Source organism: Podarcis gaigeae (assembly GCF_964106915.1).
Source record: "Podarcis gaigeae genome assembly, chromosome: 8".
NCBI classification, from domain to species: domain Eukaryota; kingdom Metazoa; phylum Chordata; class Lepidosauria; order Squamata; family Lacertidae; genus Podarcis; species Podarcis gaigeae.
The window spans coordinates 38,508,545-38,525,445 of NC_139684.1; the positions used below are offsets into that span (position 1 = coordinate 38,508,545).

The following is a 16,901-nucleotide window of genomic DNA, read 5'->3' on the forward strand; positions in this document are numbered from 1 at the left end:
GTAACTTGTTGCATTACATACGTAACTTATATTCATTTCAATGTCAACTCCAAAGCAATGTTTAAGAACATCATTAGTTACATGTTGTTTGTGAACTTAAAAGCAACTTACTTGACTGATTTCTGTTCCTGACTACAGACAAACATACAAATGGTAGCAATTTCTGCTTCCTCTTCTGTTGCCATTGGAGTGGTTTGACATCCCTGGCCACCACAATGCATCTTCCCCACAACCCTTTTGGCAGCTCTGCTTTGCTTATACGGTGCCATTTCTTTCTATTTATCTCTTTGGGGGGGGATACTAGCATGAGAGAGGGGAAACTGCAGCATCTTCTTGCTCGAGAGCTTGTTCCCGGAGACATTGTGTGCCTTTCTATGGGAGACAGGGTTCCTGCAGACGTCAGACTCATAGAGGTAAGAGATGGATGATGGAACAATACCATGTGCATTCCATAACTGGGTGCTCCCGTTTCAAAACTCAGTGTAAAATTCAACAAGCCATCTTGTGATTCAGTTTTTATGCTTCTGAAGCTTTGACAGAGGACAAGTTCATAGACCCTCGCAAAACCCACCTATTTTCACTCATACCTGCCTGCACATTTTGGGCACCTCCCAAAGCCCTTCTCTGCATGACCCTGTCATTGGAGGTGCAGTGACTGGCAACCAGAGACAGGGCCTTCTTGGTGGTGGGACGCAGATTGCAGAATGCTCTCCCCAGAGAATCTCATCTGGTACTTGCTCTGTGCTAGGCAAACACACACACACACACACACACACACACCGCTTAATGATGCTCATTAGGTGTGTTGAGAAAACTCTATGAAAAAGATGCAATTGTGTGTTTGATGACATCAAGACAATTTTTGCGGAGTGTTTTTGTAGTATGGAATCATGTGGCTGCTTTGGGGGGGGCAGCATTCTATTGATGCTTGCATGGGTGGGGTGGATATGCAAAAATAACTGAAAACCGTGCTAATCTGACATGCTCCAGTTCCAGAATTAACTGTATCAAATCTCCAAGTTAAACTTTAATGAATGAGGAATGGGAGTGTAGCACCAAAACAGGAAAGGGATGGAATTCATGGGAGTCCATTTATCCGCTGTTTTGTCAGGTTACAGATCTCTTAGTGGACGAATCCAGTTTCACGGGGGAAGCAGAGCCCTGCAGCAAGAATGATGGCATCTTAGCAGAAGCTGGAGACCTGATGACCCTCACCAATGTCGCATTCATGGGAACTCTAGTACGATACGGCAAAGGCAAAGTGAGTGGCAAATAACCTCCTTTCGCTAGCTGTAAGTAGCCCATCATTAGGCAATTATTCATAAGCTTGTTGTGTGCACTGGCAGCAGCAAATCTAAACTTGTGTGCTCCTGATTTTTTCCATGCAGTTACAATCCGGCACTTTGCAAAGGCGCACACACAAAAACAACAAACTCAAGTCATGCCCAAAACAAAGGAAGTCATGCGACATGAGAATACTGGTCCACCTGTCAAAGTAGCCCATTAGGGACTGGCTGTTCGCCTATATGGCTAATATCAGCTTTGTGGAGCTGTTTAAGGCCACATTCATACCATACATTTAAAGCGATATGATACCACTTTAAACAATCGTGGCTTCACACAAAGAGGAGCTGCAGTTTGTTAAGGATGCTGAGAGTTGTTTGGAGATCCCCTATTCCCCACCCATACAGAACTACAAGCCCTCTTCGCAAGGAACTCTGGAAAATAGCAGTTCTGTGAGGGAAATAGGGACTTCCTAACCCAGACTTCCTCTTTAACTATTAAGGAGCTATCATCACTCGAAAGTTACAGATCATCTTCCTGACTTTGCATCTCTTGTAATGCAAAAGAGGTGTGTGTGTGTGTGTGTGTGTGTGTGTGTAGTAAACTAAGCTTTAACTATGGTTTATTGACTGTGGTTAACATAAATCATGGCTTGGCATTATGTACAAACCAGGTCGTTGTGTCTCCAGCTGTCATTCAGGGGAAAGTTTTTCAACTCTGGGGAATACCATCAAAATCTAAGAAAAAAGGCAACTTATTCTTTGCATTCTTCTGCTTGTTCAGGGCATTGTCATTGGAACAGGTGAAAACTCACAGTTTGGGGAGGTATTCAAAATGATGCAAGAAGAAGAGGTGAGAAGGGGTCCGGGGGCAAGTGGATGAAGTTCTTAGTAGGGGAACATCCAGAGGGTTCTATTTCAAGAGGGTTTTTCTTTCTTCCCTTTGCTGTCAATTAATGCATCAAGACCCCCAAGACTCCACTACAGAAAAACATGGACAAACTGGGGAAACAGCTTACTCTCATTTCATTTGGCATCATTGGTGAGTTTTGCGAAATACTTTATTTTCCCCCCCCTTAATGACCTACTGCCTGTTTTAAGAACTAGCTCCTGTTTATCAGAAGGGACCATCATTTTGGGAGAGACTCACTATGTGTGTAGCAGGGACAGGGAAGAAATTTGGCTCAGATCAGATTTCAAGGCAAAATTACTTAATCTGTGCAACATGCGAACTGAAACACAGTTGTCCTCCAAAATTCACAGCTCTCTGAATTTTGCAGTGCAGTTCTCTAGCCAAGTCATGTGTACAAAAATGCAGGTTCGAGGGCAAATTATCCATATGATGGTGAAATAACATGGTTTTAAAATTATTATTTGGGTGAAATTGCTTGCAAAAATACATACTGTACCTTAGGCAAAATTGCATTTTAAAATGTGTACGTGAAGAGAGATTTGCGCCACAGTGCTGAGGACTTTAGAAACAAAGAAGCCCCAAACTGGTGCAGAAATGTGGAGAACCAAAATTAAGGCTGAAAAAATGAGAAAAACAAAATGGACAGTTTCACCCATTCCTGGAGTATAGATTTGTACAGTAGAAGCCTAGAGTTAGGCTGAGCAAATGTGACTGACCTGAGGTCCCAACAAACTAACCCAGGGTTTCCCAAACTTTGGTCTCCAGCTGTTTTTGGACTACAACTCCCATCTAGCATGACCAGTGGTCAGGGATTATGGGAACTGTAGTCCTAAAACAGCTGGAGACCCAAGTTTGGGAAACCCTTCTCTAACCACTACACCACATTGAACTTAGTTTGTACCCTTCTCCTTGTGCATACTTTGAGTATTTTCATGTTCACATATGTACCTGAACATGCCTGTGGTGCCATCAAGATAGCTTCTGCTCTTTCCTCTCCCCTCTCCTGCAAGGTTTACTTATGCTGATTGGCTGGCTGCAAGGGAAGCATCTTCTTGGCATGTTCACCATTGGAGTGAGGTAAGAGCTGGAAGGACATTTTATGGTCACAGTAGAAGAACAGAGTAGAATGCAAACATGCTGATCAAAAACATTCTGTGTGTATATTTCCTGCCTATCTCTAGATTGAACAGGGGTGGGAAACCTTAGGATCTGGGGGCCAATTGTGGCTCTGCAGGCTTCGCTATCTGGCTCAATGATCCCTCCTTGGCCCTGCTTCACACCCTTCTTGAGAGTTTTTGCCTGGCTGGAATGTGCCCTTGAAGTAGGCCTCTTGCTTCTCTGGCTGGAGGATAGAGAGGGATGAGTGTAGAAACTACCCTAGAAATTACATTCATTTCTCCACCTGCATTTCCTTTTGGCCCTGCTTGTCCCTTGCATATGGCCCACGGAAAGTTGCCCAGAATGGAATTTGGCCCTTCAGCTGAAAAAGGTCCCCAAACACTGTGATAGATAGATAGACGGACAGACAGACAGACAGACAGACACGCTATATTTCTTTTTTATTTAAATGACTTTTGATTACGTTTGATTAGGTTGTACAAACAGTGGTGGATTCTGGAAAGAGATTAATTTGTAATCAGAGCCCTCTCCAGGTGTTTAGGAGAACATGTGAGGACTCAAACTGTGGAGGGGGCATTGCCCCATTCCCTACCGCTTAAATTCTGCCGCCTGAGGTGGCTGCTTCAATCTGTCACATGGAATGGCCAGCCCTGTAAGACAGCCAGTCTAGAAACCCAAGGAGCCCATCTTCTAGCTGCTCAGGCCTCTGAACAAGGGTGTTGAGGGGCTGTAGGCCAGCAGGAAGGCCCCTGATCTGCATGGAGGAAGCCTCAAACTCTGAAAAGCAAATCTCCCCACTGCCCACTGGCAGAGGAAAGGGCACTGCCCCTAGCCCCATTGGGGAGGGGGGTACCATCATGGCCACACACACCCTGACACATGCTGCGCACCCTCCCACTGCCCAGGCACTAGGCCCCCATGGGCAGTGTGCCATGCCCCCAGGACGTGCGCCACACCCCTGGGATACGTGTCACGCCCCTGGGATGTGCGCCAGCCACGCCCCTGCCTGTTCTCCACCCCTGGTGTCGGAGCATGCAGCTTCGCCACTGCCACTGCCCTAAAAAAAATAAAATCCATTCCACATAATGCTTTGGAAACTCCCCAACAGGGTGATTGAACTACCAGAATCTGGTGCAACCATTTTTGTCAGTTGCAGTGGAGAGATAGCTCTTCAAGCAGGACAAACGGTAGCACCAGAACCCAAGAGTTTAATACCTGTAGCTGGTGAGCTTCATAAGCACTTGGGCATGTGCTGATGACGGGATGGGTGGACACAGCATCCCCACCCTTCCCCACCAATATACCTGCCACGAAACATTTGCTTCTCTCTGTACAAATATTAACCTTGCTGGCCATATCTCCCTTGTTGTTTAAAGGCTGGCATTGTACATCCTTACAGTTTGCATGGCAGGCTGCCTTCTTGTCAAATAACATGTGCCATCTGTTCACGTATCTGGAAAAGGGATCCCTTGGCATCAGAGGATTGTAATGTTCGTATTACTGCCCAGCGGCACGATAAAAGCAATGTGTGGCAAAGTCGCTACAGATAAAGAGAAATGGTTGAGGACTTGGAAGGGGAAAGGTTTAGACTAGGTACAGAAAAAAGGCAGGCAAGTGTCAATGGAGGGCAGATGCTGTGGAATAAAAGTAACACTAAAGTGGACCAGCCAGAGTTGTCTTCTTTTCCTGCACAGTCCCTGTGTCCCTTAAGGGCTATGAATGTTGCCTTGCTCTGTATTCTCTTGTTCAGTGATATTTGCGCCTGAAGCATAGATCAGAGCTTTGTCAGTGGTGGCACACAGGCTGCAGAGCTCTCCACCAACAGACCATCTGGCCCCTACACTTCTGTGTTTTGATGGCAGGCAGAAAAGTATTTTCATACTAGACCAGGGATGGGGAACCTCCAGCTTGTGAGCCAAATCTGACTGACTAGACCCTGGAAACCAGACCCTCTGCACTGACTGACTGACTGATGTCTCACTTGCTCTGTTTGCAATTGCCATAGCAGGCAAAGCAAAGTGTACTGAGTGAGTGTGAGAGAAAGAGAGAGAGGATGAGAGAGAGAGAGAGAGAGAGAGAGAGAGAGAGAGAGAGAGAGAGAATGGGTTGTGCATGTCCCACTGATATAAAGTTCTGACTATTTTCTCCCAAACGAATGTGGCCCTTGGGTGGGGCAGGGGGAAAGTCCCCCACCCCTATGGTGGAAAACCTTTCCTTCCTCTGTTATATATAAAAAAGCTCAGAATCACACAATACAATGAATTGGTCAGAGATTTAGGACAGAAAAAGAGAGAGTACTTCAGAGTCAACATACAAAGAAATTGGACCAGTGAGGTTTTGCATTCTGCATTTTGCAAAGCTGGCACCAGACTGCAAACAGCCCTGCCTCCGATGGACGTCTGCAAAGCTCCACTGGGCATAGGAACAAAGGAAGCAGCCTTCCACATGGAGTCAGATGATTGCTCCATTGAGCTCAGTGTACTGTCCACACTGACTGGCAGTGGCTCTCCAGGGTGTCAGACAGGGGCCTCTCCCAGCCTTACTTGGGGATGCCAGGGACTGGACATGGAGCCTTCTGCAGACGCTTTACTGTCCTTCCTGCAATTGAGCCTGAAGCTCAAGTGCTGAAAGAGGCATCCAGGGCCCATGAAAAGGCGGGTCTTAATGTGTTTCAGCATCAGGGCCCTGGAGCAAGTTGATGCTTGCATATACTTCCTTACAGGAGTTAGTGAGGATGGTGGTGTGTAACCCCAGTGGTAAATGATTCTCTGTGTGCAGCTTAGCGGTGGCTGCAATCCCAGAGGGCCTCCCCATCGTGGTCACGGTGACCTTAGTCCTGGGCGTCTTGAGGATGGCCAAGAAACGAGTCATTGTGAAGAAGCTGCCAATTGTAGAAACTCTAGGTAAGAGCAGTGTGTGCATCAAGGCGGGTCATGGGGTGGGTGTTAGCAAAACTGGATTTGCTAACACTGTGGCTGATTCCACTGTCAACGTTTCCACCCGTTCATTTAATGTGAGGGAGGCATTTTCCTCACTCTCTCATAATACTAGAATGTTGGGTATTCTAGTGCAGCTAAATGTTGGAATATTCGGAGCAGACAAAAGAAAATGCTTCTGCACACAGCACATAGTTAAACTGTGGAATTCAGTCCCATAAAGGGCAGTGGTGGCCATCAGTCTGGATGGCTTTGGAAGAGCATTAGATAATTTCATGGAGGATAAGGCTACCAATGGCTACTAAGCATGGTGGTTCTACCTCCCCTGTTGGAAACAGTATATGCTCTAGATTCCAGTTTTCAGGGAATCACGGGTGCAGGGGGTGTCGTGGCACTGAGATCCTGCTTGCAGGCTTCCCATGGTCATCTGCTGTTGGAGTAGATTGGCCTTTGGTCTAATCCAGCAGGTCTCTTCTTAGGTTCTTATCCAGCACATGTGAATGCTTAGCAGCACGCGCACACACACATGCCTGTGAGCGCAACCTCTGTTCTGACAAATCCTCTCTTCTCCTCAGGCTGTTGCAATGTTATCTGCTCTGATAAGACCGGGACCTTGACAGCCAATGAAATGACTGTCACTCAGCTCGTCACCTCAGATGGATTCAAGGCAGAGGTACAGTCAGCAAATGTGCGGTTTGGACAAAGTTGTCAGTTGTAATACAAGACAACTCTGAACCTATAAGCCTCCTTGGTTGATAGCACTCTGAGCTTGTCTTTTTATAAGATGACAAGGGTAGTGATGTGCTTTTAAACGGTTTCCGTGCTGTTTTAAGTAGGGTTACTTATTTGTTTTTGGTTGCTTTTTTTTAAGAAAATACTTTCATTTGTCATGTGTTTTCAGTTGCCTGTGATTTATGCTGTGAAATGTCTTGGGTCCTGCATCAGGAGAGAGGCAGAATATAAAATAAATAAAATGAATATTAATCTGATTTATTTGTTGCCTAATTCAAAACATCTCTAGTAATTGACATACATAATTTAAAACAACCATCAAGCTTAATAATAAAGCACACAGAAAGAACAATAAGCATCATAATAATAATCTACTCTCAAATGCTTGAGGGAACAATCATGCCTTAATATGGCACCCAAAGGATGTTAATGTCCTTTGGGTGCCAAAGGACGGGCCTTGATAAGGAAAGTATTCCATAGATGGGGAGCCCAAAACTGGAAGAAAAAACCCTCTCCCTTATTATCACTCATAAACCCATAATTTCACTTCCAGTGGGCTACTGATTCACTTTGCCAATTAACTTCAATCCATAAATGCCAGTATTTCTGCCCGCTTTCCTTAAGATATCCGTGTCTCCAAATGTACCCTCCTCTTTCCGACATTAAATAATGTCAGCTGGCCATAGAGTTGGGTCTCCTCTGCAGGTGTCTTCTGTTCTTCCAGGTGAGCGGGGTTGGGTACAACAGAGAAGGAGATGTGTGTCTCTTACCCTCCAGAGAAATCATCAAAGAATTTTCAAACATCTCTGTGGGGAAATTAGTGGAGGTAAGTTATTTGCCGGGATTATTATTATTTCGTAGGAGGAGCAGAGTAGACATGATGGGCTAAACAACCAATGTGATAAGACTTATGGTGTTGATGGAACAGGGGTGGGCAACCTTTTGACTGCTAAGGGCAATCGTGCCTCAGCAATAACTGGGGTGGAGGGTGCGTATTGGCAAGCAGTGGGGCTGAACCAGTGGTAGGTGGGAGTCAAACTAGGTAGGACCACCCCTTCTCTCTCTCTCTCTCTCTCTCTCTCTCTCTCTCACTCCCCTTTCTCTCCCTACCCACTGAGCTGATACGGAACAGGCAGATCACTCTTGGCAGATGTCTAACCTGATCACTTGCAGAGGACTTTGGAATTTAAGCCAAGGGTCCAAAGGTTTCCTACCCTGGCCCAAAAGATGGCACCACAGACTTCAAACCAATCCTTGCCTGTGTTGCACGCCACCCCAATCTCCGAGCGATGAGAGATTGTGGGAGTTCCAGGTGCTTATCCAGGGTTTGTGTTTCTTTTGGAATGAGGCATAGTGAAAACCAGGGTGTCTTTATTATATGTGGCTTATTTGTACATATCTACAACCTGAGTGCATGCTGGAGGGGTTCACAGCATTAACACCCCAAGAGGGCCTTGCTTCCTCCCTTAGCCAGTGTCTTAGATTCTAACAGAATCTCTCTTTCCCTCTCTCCAGCTTTTCTTCTAGCTCACATCACTCCAAACTCTCTGCTCTCAACTCTGTATTTGTCTTTCTAACTACCCACGAATGGCGGGGGAGCACCCATTACCATCTCACACAGATCCACTTCCTTTGTTCCCTTAATGGCCCATCACCCAGGCAGGCTATCAGCCTGCCTTACAACACTTGCTGGAGCCAGAGGTCAGAAGTGTCTCTGCATGCAGCCTACTCAACCCAGCCCCCCAAACTCAGCACACTTACAACTGAGCAATCTCTGAGCCCAGGGCTTAAGCATAACAGTCATTTGATTCATTTCCCCAACAAATGTCACAAAGAAACAAATCTCTTTCAGGCTGGCTGTGTTGCCAACAATGCAATAATCAGGAAGACGACTGTGATGGGGCAGCCGACTGAAGGGGCCCTGATAGCCCTGGCAATGAAGGTAGAGTGGCTGTTGCAAGCCCCGGGTGCTTATTAAGTTTTAGATTTAATCAGCTCTGTTTAATTTGTAAAGGCTTAGCAAGGTTGCCAAAAAATGAAGGTAGGATTTAGTCTTCAGCTGATCCGGTAAGGTATCTTACCATGGTTGCCAAAAATGAGAGAGAGAATTTAGCATTCAGCTGATCTGCCCATTTATCAACAGCAGAATTATAGTATTATAAACCCAAGGCAGCCAGAGAGCAAACTGACTTAGTGATCTTGGCAGTGATCCTCAAAACTAAATAAATGTAAGGAAATGTGCCCAGTGGAAATATTTACTGTATTTTTCCATGTATAAGACTAGGTTTTTCTTCCTAAAAAATAATGTCAAAAATTAGGGGGCATCTTATACTCTCAGCCATCTCTCCCCATTTTCTTCAATCTGAGTCTCCCAAAATAAAAGGTAAAGAGACCTCTGACAGTTACGTCCAGTCATCGATGACTCTGGGGTTGCAGCGCTCATCTCGCTTTACTGGCTGAGGGAGCCGACGTTTGTCCACAGACAGCTTTTCAGGGTCATGTGGCCTGCATGACTAAGCCGCTTCTGGCGAACCAGAGCAGTGCACAGAAACGCCGTTTACCTTCCTTCCGGAGCAGTACCTATTTACTTGCACTTTGATGTGCTTTTGAACTGCTAGGTTAGCAGGAGCAGGGACCGAGCAATGGGAGCTCACCCCGTCGTGGGGATTTGAATCGCTGACCTTCCGATGGGCAAGCCCTAGGCTCTGTGGTTTAGACCACAGCGCCACCCGCGTACCCCAAAATAGGAGGTGTCTTATACATGGGCCGTCTTATAGACCAAAAAATACAGTATTCTACCTACCTTCTTGGACCATGTCGCACAGTAAAAATGGTTTCCCTTCATGTCCTTGATATAGGTGTTGCACTGGGCAAGCTGGTATCCTTAGGGACACTCCTTTGTTAAGTGGAAGAGTGACTGATAGCCTGGAATGGTTGGGTGGCGGCAGTGGTGTAGCTAGCTGCTCAGGCACCTGGGGTGGCACGCATGCCCTGCACCCAGGAGTGGGGTGAACTGCCCATGGGACGGAGCAAGCTGGGGCAGGGTGTACTGCATGGAGCCTCGCGTCCGCCTCCCCGTCAGCTGTAGGGGGCTGAGGGGGAGGCGGCAGGCAGATGCAAACCCCACTCTGCTGTTTCGGGCAGTGCAGAGACTGTAGGCACCCAAGCCACTGCGTCACTCCCAGGACAGACACATGACTCGACCACCCTGCAGGCCCCACGGTGCCACCCCCACGGTGTCGCACCCAGTGCCCCCCGCCTCCCCTAGCTACACCTCTGAGTGATGGTTCAATCAATGGGTTAGGAAATGGTCTCTTGAAAGCTGGAGATCCCTCTATAGTGTTTTGAAGGGAACAGATGGGGAGGATACCTCCGTCCCATGGGGGAAGGTTGCCTCAAGCCTCTAGGTCTGCCCCTAGGCTCAGTCTGGTCCAACCAGATTCGTATGGAAAGCCAGCAGCAGGGACTGAGCGCAACAGCAGCTTTCTCCACTTATGACTCCCAGAACCTGGGGTTGATGCCTCCAACAGCGGAATGTTTGCCATCCCTGTTCATTTGTAATAAAGCAAATATTGCAAGGTCACCAAAAGCTTCCACTCGCCCTTCTCTGGAAAGGAAAGGGGGAAAACAGATCATGATGTCCTGAGAACTTCTTAAAGGTAAAGGTAAAGGGACCCCTGACCATTAGGTCCAGTTGTGGCCGACTCTGGGGCTTTACTGGCCGAAGGTGCTCACCCCGTCGTGGGGATTCGAACTGCCGACCTTCTGATCGGCAAGTCCTAGGCTCTGTGGTTTAATTCACAGTGCTACCCGCTTCTTACCATGTGGCAAATGGGAAGCATGCAACTGTATTTAAATATTGCCTGAGTCACATTTCAAAAACATCAGAACTTGGAAGCCCAAGATGCTGCCTTAAACCAAGTAAAACCATTGCACCCATCTAGCTCAGTATTGTCTGCACTGACTGGCAGCAGCTCTTCAGGGTTTCAACAAGCATTTCGTTGTTAACGTTCAGCATATGAAAACCTGTCAGATTTCAAATTGAATGGTAGTCATTCCTTTTGAGCTCTACCGCTCATGTATGTATAGAATTACTAAGTGCTAAAGCCCTGGTCCTCTCTCTCCACGTCCCCCCCCTTTTTTTTTAGATGGAACTGAGTGATATAAAAGACATCTATATAAGGAAGAAGGAGATCCCATTTAGCTCAGAGCAGAAATGGATGGCAGTCAAATGTGCTCTGAAAAACCAGGTAAAAAGCAAGCAACTTGTTTTTCGTTATCTGTGATTATTTTTAGAAAAACAAAAAGAATAATGATACGCCACTAGAATCAAGTTGTGATCAGTCAGTACACATTACATTTTTAACCCACTCTCTCTCCCTCATTCACTCACCCCAGTTTTACTCTCACAAGAAGCCTGTGAAGGTGCTTAGACTCAGAGAAATTGGAGTACCTGTCCCAAAATTACCCATAGGGCTGAGAGTGGATTTGAACCTGTGTGTCTCTTCCATCCAAGTCCAGCATTCTAATCACACATGGTGTGGCGTTGATGGTTGGAAATCACCAACCTGTCTGTTTGTGTGTGTGTTATGTCACTCTGAAAAACTCCATAAACATTTTTGCAGTAGGTGCAATAGACCAGATTCACACCAGGCATTTAAAGCACTATGATACAAATAATTCTGGGAGTTGTAGCTCATTAAGGGTGCTGAGAGCTGTTAAAATACCCCTTACAGAGCTAAGATTGCCAGAGTTCCTTGTTAAGAGGGATTGATTGTTAAACCACTCGGCAGATTGTAGCTCTGAAAGGGGAGTATGTAGATCATGGGTTGGCAAACTAAGGCCCGGGGGCCGGATCTGGCCTAATTGCCTTCTAAATCCGGCCCACAGACGGTCTGGGAATCAGCATGTTTTTAAATGAGTAGAATGTGTCCTTTTATTTAAAATGCACCTCTAGATTATTTGCCGGACATAGGAATTTGTTCATTTTTTTCCTGCAAAATATAGTCCAGCCCCCCACAAGGTTTGAGGGACAGTGGACCGGCCCACTGCTGAAAAAGTTTGCTGACCCCTGATGTAGATCTAGAAAATGGTAGACAAAACACAACACAAAGAGATTTGTTGTGATGAGTTCCAGAAAGATCTCTCTCTCTCTCTCTGCCCCAATCTGGAGGTGCTGAGGGCTGAACTCAGGACTTTCTGCATGCAAAGAAGATGCTCTACCTCTAGGCTATGGCCCTTCCTCAGTTGTTCTTTTCCTCGTTTCATAGGGGCAAGAAGAAGTCTACTTTATGAAGGGGGCCTTTGAAGAAGTGATGCAGCATTGCACCATGTATAACAGTGGCGGCATCTCACTCCCAATGACACCGCAGCAGAAGTCTGTCTATGTTCAGGAAGAGAAGAACATGGGATCACTTGGCCTGAGGGGTCAGTTCATGGCTTGAGTCTTGTGTAGGTTGACAAACTGGGCATCCGGACTGCATCCCTTCCAGCTTGTTATTCCACACACACAAACACCAGGCACCTGAATGCTGAAGGGCAGAGGAGGCCATCGTATGCCATGTCAGACCCTTGGCCCCTCTGGCTCAGAACGGTTGACACTGACCAGCCATGCGTCTTCAAGAGCCATCAGTATCATCCTTACATTCTTCTGGGTCTCAAGGAGGATCACAAAAATTAAATACAGATAAAACACACATAGCTAAGAACATGTAATAGGTCGTGGTTAAAAAGCAATTGAACAATGTGGGTGGAACCATACTATTAGGAACTATTTCCTTAAAAGCAGTCAGTTCCCCAAAAGCAGAAGGACAACAAGGAGGGACCTGGCCAAGCTTCTTTAGGAAAGGCATTCCAAGCCTGAGACCAGCCACTGAGAAGGCCCTCTCCCACGTTCCCATGAAACATGCCTGTGAGGGTGGCAGGACTGAGAGAAGGGCCTCTGCTTAAGATCTCAGAGTCCAGGCAGGTCTATATGGGAGAATTCGGTCCTTCAGATAGTCTGGACCTAAGCCGTATGGGACATTTGCAGCCCCACACAGAGATTCTGGAGGTTGGACCATTTTCCCCTGAGCCACAGCCCGACCACATTGCCACCTGGAGCCTGCACGTCTACACTCTGCCTTCCTATCTTATGCTGCAGTGTAGCTTCTGCCCATTCCAGAAACACCTGGGGAACACACACACCCCTCTCACCTGGGCTTAGAAGAACCAAGCACTTCTTGACTTGGTATATTTTCATGCTTGTGTTCTTTTAGCTTAGGAGTAGCCAACCGGATGCCTTCCATATATTGTTGGCCTGCATGCTCATCATCTGTGCCCATTGACCATTTTGGTTGAGGCTGACGCATGTTGTAGTCCAACCACATCTGGAGCTTTCTTATACAGAGTCGTACCATTGGTCCATCTAGCTCAATATCATCTTCTACACAGACTGGCACTGTCTGTCCAGGGCTTCAGGCATGAGTCACTCTGAGCCCTACCTGGGGATGTTGGGGAGAGAACCTTGGACCTTCTGCAGATTCTCTACACTGAGCTATGTCCCTTTCCCTTTCTGAGTGGCAGCGTGAAATAACCTGGTCTGTTGTCACTTTTCTGCTCCTTCTTAGTGCTTGCCCTGGCTTCCGGTCCAGAACTGGGCAGGCTGACATTTTTAGGTCTTGTGGGAATCATCGACCCGCCAAGGCATGGAGTGAAGGAAGCTGTTCGAGTCCTCATTGAGTCGGGTGTTTCGGTGAAAATGATAACTGGAGATGCCTTGGAAACAGCCCTCGCCATTGGTGAGCAAGATAAACCATGCCACCTTCTTGCAACATTTTGGGCTTTGGGCTTTAGAGAAAGGACAAGTAAAGGAGGGAGAAGTGAAAGAGGTGTATAAAATTATGCACAAAGGAGAGAAAACAGCTAGTGGGGAGTTGGTTATTTTCTTTTGCCCTCTCTTATAATACCAGAAGGGACGCGGGTGGTGCTGTGGTCTAAACCACTGAGCCTTGGGCTTGCCGATCAGAAGGTCGGCGGTTTGAATCCCCGCAATGGGATGAACTCCTGTTGCTCAGTCCCTGCTCCTGCCAACCTAGTAGTTTGAAAGCACGTCAAAATGCAAGTAGATAAATAGGTACCGCTCCGGCAGGAAGGTAAACGCCGTTTCCGTGCGCCGCTCTGGTTCACCAGAAGTGGCTTAGTCATGCTGGCCACATGACCCAGAAGCTGTACACCGCTACCTCGGCCAGTAAAGTGAGATGAGCGCAGCAACCCCAGAGCTGTCCGTGACTGGACCTAATGGTCAGGGGTCCCTTTACCTTTATAATACCAGAACTCAGGGCATTCAATGAAGCTGAAGGCAAAAGGAAGGCCTTCTCTACACAGCATGTAGTTAAATGATCGAAATTGCTCCTGCAGAAAGTAGTGGTGGCCACCAACTGAGATGACTTTAAAGGAGAATTTGGACAAATTCCTGGAAGATAACACTACCAGTGCCAGCTAGTCTCAATGGCTATGTTCTTTCTCCACTGTCAGAGGCAATATGCTGCTAAATACCAGTTGCTGGTGAGCTCAAGTGGTGTGGATGCTTTTATACTCGGGTCCTGTTTGCAGACTTCAAAAGGCATCTTGTCATCCACTGTGAGAACAGAGTGCTGGACCCAATGGGCCATTGACCCAGCAGGCCTTTTCTTATGTTCTGCTTACACTGAAGCACAATTCATTGTATCGCGCTGAATATCGCAGCTGATTATCTCTACTTCCCATTTCCCTTCTTGCTGTACACTTATTTTTGTATCTCAGATATCTACCTCTGCTCCCACAAGGCTGGATTTGCCTTTGGCTGTTCAAGATGCTCCAGGGGCAAGGCTAGGTGACAACTTGGTGACCTAGAAATAGACTTTGGTGGAATGTTTCTGTCAGAGTTACCAGAAATCCCTTGTCAAATGCCGTCTCTGCCTCAATTGGGATGGTCAGCCATATCCTTTCCCTTTCCTTCATAGGACGAAATATCGGCCTCTGCAATGGGAAAATGAAAGCTATGTCTGGGGAGGAACTGGAGAACACCACAGAATCAGCACTATCATCAACCGTCAGAAATGTAATGACGCTTTGAAGGGGTTCCAAAACGCATGGTGTGTGCTCATTCTTAAAACCCCAGCCGTCTCACATAGATCTGCTTTCTCTCTCTCTCCTCATCATCCAGGTTTCCATCTTCTTCCGAACAAGTCCAAAACACAAACTTAAAATCATAAAGGTATCTGCTGACCCCAAACAAGCCACAAGTCTGTCCCTTTACCGGAGAAGCTAGTTCTGATTTCTGCACCATGGTGGTCACTACTTTGCTTCTGATTTGCCCACTTCTGTTCAAATTACCATTTTCCTTCTATAGCTTCTCTTTTCCTGCAACTCGTTCTGGGAATCATTCTCTGCTGGTTCTTTGCCGTAGATAAGGGAGTCGGGGAATCAATTTCTATAAAGGGGAACTGAAGCAGCAATTGCAAATCAAGGTGTATCTTCCTTACCTTTCAGTGCTCAGAACTACATCTTCTAGCAATAACCACCACAAAATACAGCTGGAAAAGTCCAGTTTCTGGATCCATTGGTTTAGGCCAGGCTTCCCCCAATCCAGCGCCCTCTGGATGCTTTGGACTACAATCCCCATCATCCCCGACAACGGCCACACTGGCTGGAGCTAAGGGGTGATGTAGCCCAGTAACACCGGAAGAACAACTGGCAGGGAAAAGGCTGCACTAGGCAGTGAATTACATCATTATTATTTATTAAACTTATTAGTTGCTTAAAAAAAAAAATAGCCAGTGGAAATGCATTCAATGTTTCCTGAAACTATCTGTGCATTTCCCCCTACTCTTCCACATCCCTTTGTCTCACGAAGGGGAGAAATGAGTCCTGCCTTTCTGTCTGTTTTTGTGGTTGCTGCTCCTGTTGGTCGACCGTGGTACAATTGTCTAGCCAAGCACAGTCACTTCCCACTTGCTGTAATCTTCGAGGGTTGGGTGATTTGCTGATTTGTCACTTTGGTCATGTATTGTAAAGATCATGAAAGTGGTAATCAGGTGTAGGCATGTCTTCATTTAAGTGAGCCTCTGTAAGTACCCTGATTGGCTGGCCTGGGACTATTACAGGCAGCATAAAAAATATATGTGTGCCCTGATTGGCTGGTCTGGAATTTTTCCTGGCAACATTCAACACTTCTTCATATTATTGGTTGGGTTTGATCCTGCTGATCACATTTGCATGAAGATGCATCCTTAAATTAAAACTGATTGCATGAGCAAAATAATACCTAATAAAAGCTTGTTTCTTAACCAATCCCCATTTATCCTTTCAGCTCGAATTGTTAATTCCCACTGCTGCTGAAAGCCCAAATTCTAAATGGCTAATCTCTCCAGATTGTCTTCCTGTGTACTGCATTTTGTTTTTGTTTTCAATTTACTTTTTTTTCTTTATTGAAAGTTAGAAAACTACTGCGTTTGACATTTTATATTCTGGAGAGGCCAAGATCATACCACATAGATATGTGCTGAATTTTGTATCCATTTGCCACTCTCACAGGCTTTGCAACAGACCGGCGCCATCGTGGGGATGACGGGAGATGGAGTGAATGACGCAGTGGCTCTGAAATCTGCTGACATTGGGGTTGCAATGGGGCAGGCGGGCACAGATGTCAGCAAGGAGGCAGCAAACATGATCCTTGTTGATGACGACTTCTCAACCATCATGTAGGTGGCTCTTAAGAGGCACATCGGACATCCTGGCATCTCTCATCTTGCTCTGGCTTCTATATTCGTTTTAGCAGGGGAAGCTGATTTATTCATTCACTATACAGTGGTACCTCGCAAGACGAAATTAATTCATTCTGCGAGTTTTTTCATCTTGTGAATTTTTCATCTTGCGAAGCACGGATTCCCATAGGAA

At 46.4% G+C, this 16,901-nt stretch overlaps 1 protein-coding gene across 1 annotated transcript in view; it reads left to right on the forward strand.

Annotated features, from left to right (window-relative positions):
- Positions 1-16,901, forward strand: part of ATP2C2 (ATPase secretory pathway Ca2+ transporting 2) — a 36,104-nt gene that overhangs the window by 12,671 nt on the left and 6,532 nt on the right. The window contains exons 7-21 of the mRNA XM_083752960.1: positions 305-413; positions 1,112-1,261; positions 2,068-2,136; positions 2,250-2,325; positions 3,207-3,273; positions 6,094-6,218; positions 6,827-6,924; positions 7,708-7,809; positions 8,836-8,925; positions 11,132-11,233; positions 12,254-12,410; positions 13,592-13,762; positions 14,966-15,063; positions 15,169-15,219; positions 16,539-16,705. Coding sequence (XP_083609086.1) covers positions 305-413; positions 1,112-1,261; positions 2,068-2,136; positions 2,250-2,325; positions 3,207-3,273; positions 6,094-6,218; positions 6,827-6,924; positions 7,708-7,809; positions 8,836-8,925; positions 11,132-11,233; positions 12,254-12,410; positions 13,592-13,762; positions 14,966-15,063; positions 15,169-15,219; positions 16,539-16,705 — 1,632 coding nt within the window. The remainder of the gene's footprint in view (positions 1-304; positions 414-1,111; positions 1,262-2,067; positions 2,137-2,249; positions 2,326-3,206; positions 3,274-6,093; positions 6,219-6,826; positions 6,925-7,707; positions 7,810-8,835; positions 8,926-11,131; positions 11,234-12,253; positions 12,411-13,591; positions 13,763-14,965; positions 15,064-15,168; positions 15,220-16,538; positions 16,706-16,901) is intronic.